At 42.8% G+C, this 11,089-nt stretch overlaps 1 protein-coding gene across 1 annotated transcript; it reads right to left on the bottom strand.

The window, feature by feature from the left end:
- Positions 1-299: 299 nt before the first annotated feature.
- On the bottom strand, positions 300-3,068 carry LOC132646757 (PRAME family member 12-like). The gene is made up of 3 exons (XM_060365248.1): positions 2,782-3,068; positions 1,782-2,354; positions 300-867 (listed from the first exon to the last, which is right to left on the bottom strand). The coding sequence occupies exons 1-3, from the start codon at positions 3,066-3,068 to the stop codon at positions 300-302; spliced, it is 1,428 nt and encodes a 475-aa protein (XP_060221231.1).
- Positions 3,069-11,089: the final 8,021 nt, after the last annotated feature.

The following is an 11,089-nucleotide window of genomic DNA, read 5'->3' as shown; positions in this document are numbered from 1 at the left end:
CCTTTATTTACCTCTTATTTACAGAAATCTCTTGAAATAAAGGTGTGTGCTAGCCTGAGCCACACCACAACCATCTGTTTACAATAAACAAAAAGTTCTGGGGTTAAAGGTGTTATCCAGGGGCTGAACCACTTTACAACAAGAACCAGGATTTTTGCTGTTCTCGGTCTTGGGATTCACAATGGAATCAAATATCCTGTAACACCAAACTGTGTCAAAAGCCACCTGTTCTGGAACCCCTTGATGAAGGTCCTCTACTTGACTTTGTTTCTCAGCATCCAGAAGCAACCTTTTCCTTCTTACTGCCAACACTGACAAAGTATGGTCTTCGTGTCATAGACATAACGCTGGCAGCATCCAAGGCATATAGGTGTAGCAAAGGCGATTTTCTTGGGCTGTCTTTTGGCCATGACCATGTTTAGAAGCTCAGAACACAGTTGCGTAAATGTGTCCACATGGACATAATACCGGTGATCATAGCACTCTTGGGGGGCAGGGTACAGTTCTATAGCCAGCTTTTTTAGATTGGCCATGCATTGCAGAAGGCCCTTCAGTGTAGACCTGGAGAAGGAATTGTCACAGAAATTGACCTTGGTGAGCTGGGAGCACTGGCTCAGGGCAGGCAGGAGGACACTGAGGTGAGAGTCCTCCAAGCTGCAGTGCTCTAACTCCAGGGTCTGCAGAGTGTCTGCCACACTCTCTAGGAGGACTCGGAGACCTGTGGGATGTGACGTGAATAACAATATACCACTGAGGTCAAGTTGTTTCAGTTGACAGAGCTTCGGACACCTGGACAAGTGCTTCAAGGGTGACTGTGAGAGACGGCAGAGACTGATAGACAAGGATTCCAATGGGGTCTTCAGGCACCTAGTTAAAGAACAAGAAATAAGTTATGGTTCACTGTGTTGGAGGATATTAGTAAGCTTGACACTGAGACAGGGGAGATCACATATGCAAAAGCAATCTATGCTTATGCTGAAAGTCAACATTCAGGGTACAGCCTGCTGGTGTCTGTTCATATCACTGTCTCCTGAGTTATTGCGCTATCAGCTGGATGGTCTCAGAACACAGATCCACATCTCCCCATCCTTACTCTTTCAAACAGAAAACTAAATCTTGCCACATCATGGGAAAAGGGCATAATCAGAAAGGACCATCACAGAATGTTTCTGCCAACAACTTGCCATGTGTCCAACAGGGTTCATCTCTGTCACAACTATCTAGGACAACCTCTATTCCTGATTTCAGTGCTATTCCATTGGAAGTGATGAAATCCACCCCCGGAACACTCAATTTCCACCTACAAAGTTCCAACCAGTGTTTGAATCATGCATCCCTTCAGGGGAACAAAAGACTGATAGAGAAGTCAATAGAGGAACAAACTGGTTCCTGTTCAGACAGCTTTGTACTGAGCTTCCTCTGCACTTGTGCAGGTGTAGCTCCTCCTCAGCTCAGGGTCTTCTTCTCTGTTTCCTTCCATCAGCTTAGACAGGATCCCACAGGGAACACCCAAAGATCACCCACTGTTTCTTAACCACTTATGAAACTTACATACCTGCAACACAACACTCTACACATCTCCTATCTAGCTCAAACTCAGTTAAATGAAAGGGGAACTCAAGAGAGCTCAGTTAAGAAAATAACAATCTATACTTTGATAGTTTAATGAGTCTGTCACTGTAAAATCCAATGTGGCTGGCAAACTTCAGGTGCTCACTAATGCTCAAAGTCAAGGAAAGGGTTTGCTGACATGGCAGAAACATCTCCCCATCTTGCCTTACCTGCACAATTGTTTCATGTTGTCAGAGGAAAAGTAGATACCATTCAGGTAGAGATGCTGGAGACAGTTGAGTTTGGAGAACTGAGTAAGGAACTTGTAAAGACACTTGTCTAAGTCTACCCTGTCCATGACCAAGTCATTGAGACTTAAATGGAATTTGCGGAGATTTCTCATCTGGCCGAGGAAAGGTGCAAAATGACCTAAGAAGGACAGGACCTTGCAGGTAAACACTTCCAATTCTTCAATGTAGTGTGGTCGAAAAATGTCTAGAACCTCCCTGATGGTCTCCACAGGGAAGTCAGAGATCTCCATCTTCACACAGCAAAGCTGCACAGAGCCCCTTCTCTGCTGGGCCCACTGCAACAAGCATGTTTGGTGTTCTTGCAGATGGAAGCAGAGGCTCAGGTCAGTGACCATCTTCAAAGGCTGCTTCAAGGCATGTCTATAAAGGGACTTTACTCCTTGCTTCTTTCTTCCAGAATCTTCAGAGTGGGCTCCATTCTCTCTTCCAGCCCACACATCCCAGAAATCCTGGTGAATATTCCTTAAGTCCAGCACTTGAAGCTTCTGCCTTCTGTGAGGTGAAAAGGTGAAATTTCATAATGTAAACCAGGAACCTACCTGGAGGCAGCTTATATCCCACTACTCTAATGTTAGCTCTCTCATAGCACCTCACACCTGCAAGGCAAGAATGCTTTGCCTGAGCTATATTTGGAGACCTGCCCTGCTTACCTCCACTCAGCTGTTGTGGATTCCTCTCTTTCACATCTACGACAAACAGGGAAAGTCTCATCCTACTAAATCTACTAAATCTACTCTGAGCTGTCCACAATTCCTGACCGTCATTTATATCTGCTCTCAACGTAAACACTAGTTCCACAGACCTCCAATTCCATGACTCCCGAAGTATCTGTCTACTCTGACCCCATTCTCCCTGACCACACCTGTGCCTTACCACTAGCCCAGTGATTCTACTTCTAGCTTCCTTGTGCCTTGCTTACCTGGGACGGGCCTTCTGGGTCAGCAGCATGTCTATGCCATCCAGCACAGCTTGCAAGGTCTCCACTTCAGGGGTCTTCATCAGTGCCCCCACAGGGAGGCAAGGAAAAGGCCAGGCTGCCACCATTGCCTTCAATATCTTTGTGTGTCTGCCTTTGAAGGCCTCCTCGAACAGTGGTGGGAAGAGCATAATGGGCATGCAGTCCAGAGAAGAGATGGCCAAGGATTCATTCCTCAGCAGCCCCTGCATGGCCAGCTGCTTAAGTGTAGGAGAGTTGTAGATGCTCATCCTGATAGACATTCAGTCAGAAGGCACCTGTGAAGCATTTTGGAGACATAGTTTCAGCCTAAGTTCTGAAAATTCCTATTTCTCCCACATCACAGGAGCCCAAGGGCTGGAGTCCATGCTCTGGCAGTAATGGAGAACTCATACTGCCCAGTTATCCAATCTGGTGGTCTCTAAGCCATACTTCCATCACTCTCAGCATGTGGATTCTCTTATTAGTGCCCACAGAAGAGCACAGTAACCATTGTCCTAGCAGGTACCCACCCTGCTCCTCTGAACTTCATGCCTACTCAGAACAAGGGTTATGGAGGAGCATGCAATCAGAGCAGACAGATGTTACAGGAAAAAGACACTGAATAAATTTCTAGGACCTCAAGGACATGTAGTGCTGATGTCACAGGGCCAACCCTTCCTTATTGTCCTTTCAAGAGACTGATCCCTCTTCAGAAGGACTGAGGTGAATCTATAAGACCCTGTCTGCATGTACTACTTCTCATCCTGTTGGAGACCAGTGAGGGCTTACAGGGCTCCATCATGTTAATTTGAGGAACTGGGGTTAATGGTCTTTCAGTTTCTGGCCACCTGGCTACACTGCCATTCCATGTCTGCAATGCAAAATCAAAGTGAGAGATGCAACTCTCCCCAAAGCGACTAAAAAACCATGTTCCTGACCAAGAGCATGTACAACATGTGAGTATTCCATGAGAAGCCACGGGCACAAACTTTATAAGGAGGAGGATTCCCCATGTTCAATTGCGTGCAAAGGAAGAAATAAATGAGAAAATCCATCAATGTTCTCAAGATTTTTACACTTCTATATAAGATATTGTCTGCAAAGGAGCCTTGAGTGGTATTAGTTACCCTTCCAAACCTGAATGGAACTCCTGATTATAGCCCATGCTTGCACCTACTCTCCACGTTTCCTCTATGAAAAGGAGCACTGGAATTGGTTTTTGTTGTTGTTGTTGTTTTGTGTTGTTTTTCCTGTCACCATGTCCGGCTACTGCATAAAACACTGCATTGATGGCACACAACCTTGTAGAAACCTATAATCCCAGCTCTTTGGAGCAAGAATCAGAAGGAATCCAGGTCAGCCTAACCTGTATAGTGTATTTCAGGCTAGTCCAGGTTAGGGAAAATGAATAAAATTAAGATTTTAAATGTTGGCCAGATGCAGTGGGATATGCCAGTAATCCCAGCTGTATGAGAGGCAGAGGCAGGGATAGCTCTATCATTGGGGAGCCAGCCTGCTCATCCAAGTCCTTTCACAATAGCCAAGGCTACACAGAGAAAACTGAATCTTAAAAAACAAAACAACAACATCAAAACAAAAACAAAACAGTGTTTTAACTGCCTTAAAATTGTTCCATAGTGGGGTTTTTCCCACCACATAAGTGTTCTACCATTCAGTCACATTCCTACGTCATGTATTTCATTTTGTTTAATTTTATGTAGTGATAAGTTTTCTTTATGCAGCCAAGTCTACACTAGAAGGTGATATTTTGTGTTTGTAACATTAATTCTAGATTCCAGATGAATTTGCTGAATGCTACATAGCTCCCATTTCATGTATATATGAAAATATATATATGAAAACCATAATCTCTGAAACAGAGTTCAATATACTGCAAAGGCTTAAACTACTTTCTAGTTTAACATCCTAACTGAAATTCCAGAATGAGCCTAGAACTCTAGACAGAGGCAGAAATAGTTCAAGGCAAGCCTTGGTTATTTGAGACCCTGTCTCTAAAAACTCAACAGAACAAAAAACTAACATGGAAATTCCCATGAAACATCCATTTCTCATTAAAACCAAATTATACCAAGTCTAAAAATTCTAAATTGGAAATGTAGCTGTAGTTTGATGGTGATAAGGCAAGCCCAGCATGGAAGAGGCATCCAGATGGAGGTGAGTGACTTACCTGATATGAACACTGGTCACAATGCTCCTGTTCCCAGCTAGGTCAGGCAGTGACTGCAGGCTCCAGGACTCTGATGTTCTACCATGTCTCCTCTACTGCTTTTATACACCTTCCACCTTGCCCCTCCCAATTTAGTCCCACTTCCCTACCACAAGTTCCTGTCTGATTGGTCCAATGAGTCTCCACCCACTTCATCCTATGAAGATTGACTTTCCCTGATGTAGGTTAATTGAATCATACTGTAGATTGTTTGGAATCCAAAGCACTGAACTACAAAGTCAAGATTCTGCTGGGTGTGTTGACACGTCTTTAATCCCTGACCTTGGGAGGAAGAGGCAAGCAGATCTTGATGAGTTCAAGGCTATCCTGGTAGACAAAGCCAGTTCCAGGATGGCCAGAGGTAGGCACAGTGAAAACTTGTCAAGAAAAATAAATAAACAAACAAAACAAACTAACTAACAGTCAACTCTCCATTGCTTTCTTGCTTGATTGACTCATTTTGTATGCGCATCTGCATACGCTTATTTATTTATGGGTGTGTTCTAGTGTGTTCAGTGTTAGTGTCTACGTGTGTTTTTGTTTCACCATGGGTTTCATTGTATATGTTTGTACTTAAGTAAGTAGTCTGTTATTGGTTAGCCAAAGATCACATAGTGAAATTTTTTGTTTTAAAACAACAGCTACTAAATAAAAAACAACAGCAAAAATAACCAAACAAAACACACACATGAATACAATGGATATGTGAAAGGGCTGAGCTAGACAGCAAGAACCTGTACTTCTGGAAGTTATCAACATTTGCTTGGATGTTGCCTTGATCGCAGACTCTAGATCCATCATGACCAAGATGGACATTTTCTCTCAAAGAGTGAATCAAAGCATTATGAGATGAAAGTCAAACAAAGAAGAAAGGTTTAATAACACACCCCTGTAATCCCAGCATGTGGTGCACACCTTTTATGTCCAGAAGCAAAGCAGGATCTCTGTGGGTTTCAGGAGAGCCTGATCCACACAGTGATATCATATTTTCTAGCCCTGCCTAGTGGTTCTTGCCTTCAATCTCAGTAGTTTGGAGGCAGAGGCAGGTGTATCTCTGTGAGTTGGTGGCCAGCCTGGTCTATAGAGAGAATTTTCCAGGATAACCAGAGCTACATGACACCATGTCTCAAAACAGACGAACAAAAATCAAATAACATTCCTGGATGTGTTTTCTTCTCCCAAAATATGTGTCCTGGGGATCAAACTTACATCACCAGACTTTGCAGCTTTGCAGGCTTTGTGCTATTGTTTGCTGAGCACCTGTTGGCCTATTCAATTTCTTTAAAAAAAAACATAATAACTATCTTTGGCTCTGTTGCCTGTGTTTGGTTCCCTTTTTGCTAGCTGGGCTGCCTTGTCTGGCCTCAGTGAAAGAAGATATGCTTAGTCCTGCTGTGACTTGAGTTGTCAGGATGGGTTGGTACCACTTAGGGGCCTCCCCTTCTCTGAGAAGAAGGAGGGAGGAAATGGGTGAGGTGGGCATGAGGACTTGGAGGAGAGAAGGTAGGGGGCTGGGATCAGGCTGGAATATCATCAAACCCCTACCAACCAAAAAAGTAAATTTCTACGCTTGAAAAGCATTTTACATCAATAAACAAACTAGCCAGTTAATTACAAAATGAGCTGGAGACAGAGCTCAGTGTTCTCTCTTCTTAGTGAAATGTCATCATTACAGACTCCTAATTTGGTGCTTCCAGGGTTTAATGCCATCAACAAAAGCTCCAGGATTGCCACCATTGGTACAAGCTTGTCATGCATGAAGCCTGGGAAAGTTCTTAGAACTTCACCAATGGGGCACAGGAGCACAGACCTGCAATCCACTACCCTTTGAGACAGAGGGAGAGAAAGACATTCAAGGACAGCTGAGACTCCTTGTTGGGTACATGAATTCTAGCCTAAAAAAAAAAAAAAAACCAAACCAAACAAACCAACCAACCAAACAAACAAACAAAGAAACAAAAATATGAAAATCAGAAGGAAAAAAGAAATGGATCTTTGTTTAGTCAGAAGGCAAATGCTCTCCAGGCTTTTCAAACCTAGAATGTTTTTCAATTTTTGCATTTTATTTTAGATTTTTAAAGTTTAGTTTCTAGCACTGGCTGGAGCTTGATGGGAAAATGTTGAACTTGGGATGCTGTCCAAAGGCTCCCATGCCAATAATGAGTGAAGTGGCAGCTTGGAGAACAGCATTGCCTGATTCTCCAGGATTCACTGTTCTTGACACCTGTCTATAGCTCTCAGTGTTGTTGGTTGTTTGGGACAGAGCTTCTTCATCTTTCCCAGGCTAAGGCAAACTCATGGCAATCCTCCAGTTCATATCTTTTGTCATACTATGTGTGTCTTCTCCCATGCCCAGCTTCCACTGTTGATTCCATCTTCTCCAGCCAGGGAGCTGAGCTGATCCCTTCATTGCCCTCTACCTTCCTCTTTAGTTCTGGGATTACAGGAGAGAATTCTGTCCAGGGAAAAGGCAGTGCTGGTGATGGAAGCCAGTGCTTCCTGCAGGCTAGCAAAGCAGTGTCAATTGTGCCATGTCCTCTGTACCTATTCACAAGTGAATGAGCTCACACTAGCCTCCTGCCTCAGTCTCATGAGCAGCTGACCCAGCAGGTGTCTCCTACAGCATCCAGGTCAGCTCAAGAACCGGAAACAGGTTCATTATGGTGAACAGGCAAAAGAGCCTTTGACAGTGACACCATCAGCTTTATATTTCAGGCATGTTTTAAGGCCTGGAGAGCTGAGCACAGTCCATTTACCATCACACAATGGGCTCAGCCTTTTTGCCCCTTCAAATAACCCTTCCCCTGGGAACGCAATGACCAGAGCTCTGGTTGGAATTGGATGGCATGTTTGGGAATAAAAGTGCTTTAGGGAGACTTCACACAGGAAAAAGGAGAACTATGGCTTTGAAACCAACACTGGGTGATTGAAATGTATAAACTGAGATCTCCACCAACCCCATTGCAGTGAACTGGCCCTGAGAGATCCCTCTGTCAGTGTGAATTTGGGCTTAATGAGTATATTGTCATTGATTGAATCTTTGCTTCCCTGGTTCCCCAAGAACCATTGTCCAAAAAACCAGTTAAAGTCAATCTATGGAGAAGAAAAGGCACTGAGCTTTGTGATTAGGGAAAACGAGTCCTGTTAAGGTACAGAGGAATGCCCTCAAATCACTCAGGAACCGATCTCAATCATATATAGGCAGTTTATTTTATGACTGTTCCAAGCTGATCATGACCATGGTCAAGAAAAGGGCTCAGAAGTCTAACTCTGACATTGAGTGTTGTTTGGTGTCAGTTTATAAAGGTAAAAGCCACAATTAGCTCATGTAGGGGGGCATAGAGTGGAACAGGGCATGTTTGCTTGCCAAATGTGCTCATGGTTCCGGAATGTCCAGGAATAACAAGGTCATACAGATTCCCAGTCAACGTAAACATAGTTTATGGTCATCTGGACCTGGGACAAAGATTCTTTTATGTCAGCAACAAGTTGTGATGACTGTTGGGCTCAAAGAAAGAGGCTCTTCAGAGAAGGGAAAGTGTGCCTTAACATTACCTGTTGAGTTATTTCCAAAATCAAATTATTGACTCAAGATTTTCCCTGTGGTCTAGCGGGGATATTGTGTCTGAAGAACCAGGAGCTGAAATATGTTGTCTAAGAAAAGATATCAGGGCATATATAATGCAAGGCCCACAAATGACAATTAATATGAGCAGACATTAGAGACCAAGTAGGGCAGTTAATAGTGAGGTGAGCCAAGGTGACCACTTAAACAGGCTTTCACACCAAATCATTGATTATCTACTCTGTTGTTCTCTATCTAGAACTTATTTATTTATTTTTGTTAGCCTCTGCAAGAGTGTTTCTTACAACCCTGAAATGACTGGCATAAAAACATTGTTCTCCCAAAGCCATACACAAACTTCCTTCCTTAAAGAGTAATAAGTCTAATGCTTGTCAGAATTTTTGTTTTGTTTTGTTTGTTGTTGTTGATGATGTTTTTGTTTTGTTTTTCAAGAAAAGGTTTTTCTGTGTACCCTTTGCTCTCCTATCCTTGCTTTGTAGACCAGAATGGTTTTGAACTCACAGAGATCTGTCTGCTTCTGCCTCCATGAGCTCTGGGATTATAGGCCACTTGCCGGTTGTGTAAGAGTACCTCAGCTAGAGAGTCTCAGTTGGGGTCTGTAAGAATGTAGTGGTTGAACAGTTTGGCCAGATCTTGTCAACGTGTTAAATTGAATATGTGAAATTAGTTGGCAAGGTGGCTCAGCGGTTAAGAGCACTGGCTTCTCTTTCAGAGATACTGAGTTCAATTCCCAGTCAGCCGCTTGGTGGCTCACAAGAATTTATAATGATATCTGGTGCCCTCTTCTGGTGTGCAGGCATACATGCATAGAGAACACTGTATACATTATAAATAAATGAATCTTAAAAAAAAATACGTGAAGTTTTGTTTTCCTGCAACTAAGGCCTCTGTGCTTACAGCCGCTGAACTAGCTATCCCCCTTCCTACTAACTCGGATGTTAGGGGAGGGGCTGCTCTTCTCTTTCTCAAAGTTGATAGAAGGTCCATGTGCCTGCCATACCTTCATAATAAGAGTCTTGGGAACTATATGTTCAAGTACATGAAATTTAGGTTCTGTTTCTTAGTCACAAACAGACTAATGAAAACACAAAGTGTGAGGCCCAAAATAGAAGCAAACCAAGTTCCTGTAGGCACAGCTAGAAACTTGCTCTCTGCCATTCCCAGGGAGTTGGACCACTGAATTACATGGGTATTGGGATTAGAAAAAGCTCTTGAGAATGGGGAGATAGACAATGGGTATCCATCTGCTGTAAGGCAGGTACCATTTCCTTGTAAGACCCCTAAGGTTAGGTAGAAACCCAATGATCAAGATGCTGTGTCATTAAGAGGAACAAGCTTAAGGTTCTGGAAAGGTTTGGGATCTATGATAGCAACACCTATGTAATAGGGTGCTTTGGGATGCAAACATGCCAGCAGTCTTTAGTCTTGTTAGCTCTGGTGTCATCAGGAAACTTAAAAGTTGCCATTACGGTATCTATTAGTGAAGACCCATGCAATAGTGAAGGTTCAAATACCTCCAAAAAAGAGGCTTTTCAGAAAACGGAAAGTGGATCTTGACAAGACCCAAGACTTGTGGTCTCAAAATACATTAAACTAGTGTCTGTGGATGAAGGCCAGTTGGTAGAATGCCACAGACCTACCCAGCTGGGGACCTCCAACCGCAGGGAATCAGCGGTTCGGATATCAGCTTAGACACAGATAGGCAAATGGACTGACAATCAGAGACCACACCAAGTAGTGTTTTAAATCTGCTCTGCTTCACTGAAGTCAAGCCAACACTTATATAGTGATTACATATAGAAGCACCTGAAGTTGACATATTTCCCAGAACATTTACAAAGTTTATATTTTAACTGAAAGGCAATCTGGTAAAAGGCAGTGTCTACAAAAAATCTTGGCCTAAAAGCCTTTTAAGCAGAGCAAACATAGAACTAGTGACTACTTACGCAGTGTTATTGCTGCTAATTTACTAAGTAGAGGGCCAAGGGCTGTTAAACTTGGGATTTGTTTACGTAGTTTATTGTTATTAGCTAGGGGCTGTTAATAGTCCTTCAAGCTAAGTCGGCTAAAGATTCACAATTCTCCCTAGAGACAAGCATCTGGAAGAATTCCTCCTGTTTTTCTTGCTAAGGATTAACTTCCCTAGAGATAAGATGCTTGAGCTAACCTGTGCGTAAAACTCATAGTATAATATAAAACTCTCTGACCTCCTATGTTTGCCTGTCTTCTTTCTGCCTCACCATTAACATTTGTGTAAAGCTCTTACTCTTTCATTACCTACAATGTGTGGATTTTCTACAAGCAATTTCTGATACTGAATCTAACTCATTACTTTGTCTAAGATTTTATTTCTCTCTTACTCTATTCTTGCTAAAGCTTTTAATAATCTATCAGAAATGGGTTTTCTTGAATAGTTCATTGTGCTGTTCCAAGAGAAACAGCAAGAAGCTCTTTAATCCAATTTTGCATCTGAGAAA

Source organism: Meriones unguiculatus, chromosome 12, assembly GCF_030254825.1.
Source record: "Meriones unguiculatus strain TT.TT164.6M chromosome 12, Bangor_MerUng_6.1, whole genome shotgun sequence".
NCBI lineage: Eukaryota > Metazoa > Chordata > Mammalia > Rodentia > Muridae > Meriones > Meriones unguiculatus.
The sequence above is the reverse complement of the archived record's forward strand: the minus strand, read 5'-3'. Positions and strand labels throughout refer to the sequence as shown.

Excerpts from the sequence above, each read along its gene's own strand:
- LOC132646757 (XM_060365248.1), bottom strand. The coding sequence starts at position 3,068 with ATGAGCATCTACAACTCTCCTACACTTAAGCAGCTGGCCATGCAGGGG. Across the intron at positions 2,355-2,781 it reads ACCCAGAAGGCCCGTCCCAG|AAGGCAGAAGCTTCAAGTGC; the intron begins GTAAGCAAGGCA and ends TTCACCTCACAG. Across the intron at positions 868-1,781 it reads AACATGAAACAATTGTGCAG|GTGCCTGAAGACCCCATTGG; the intron begins GTAAGGCAAGAT and ends TTCTTTAACTAG.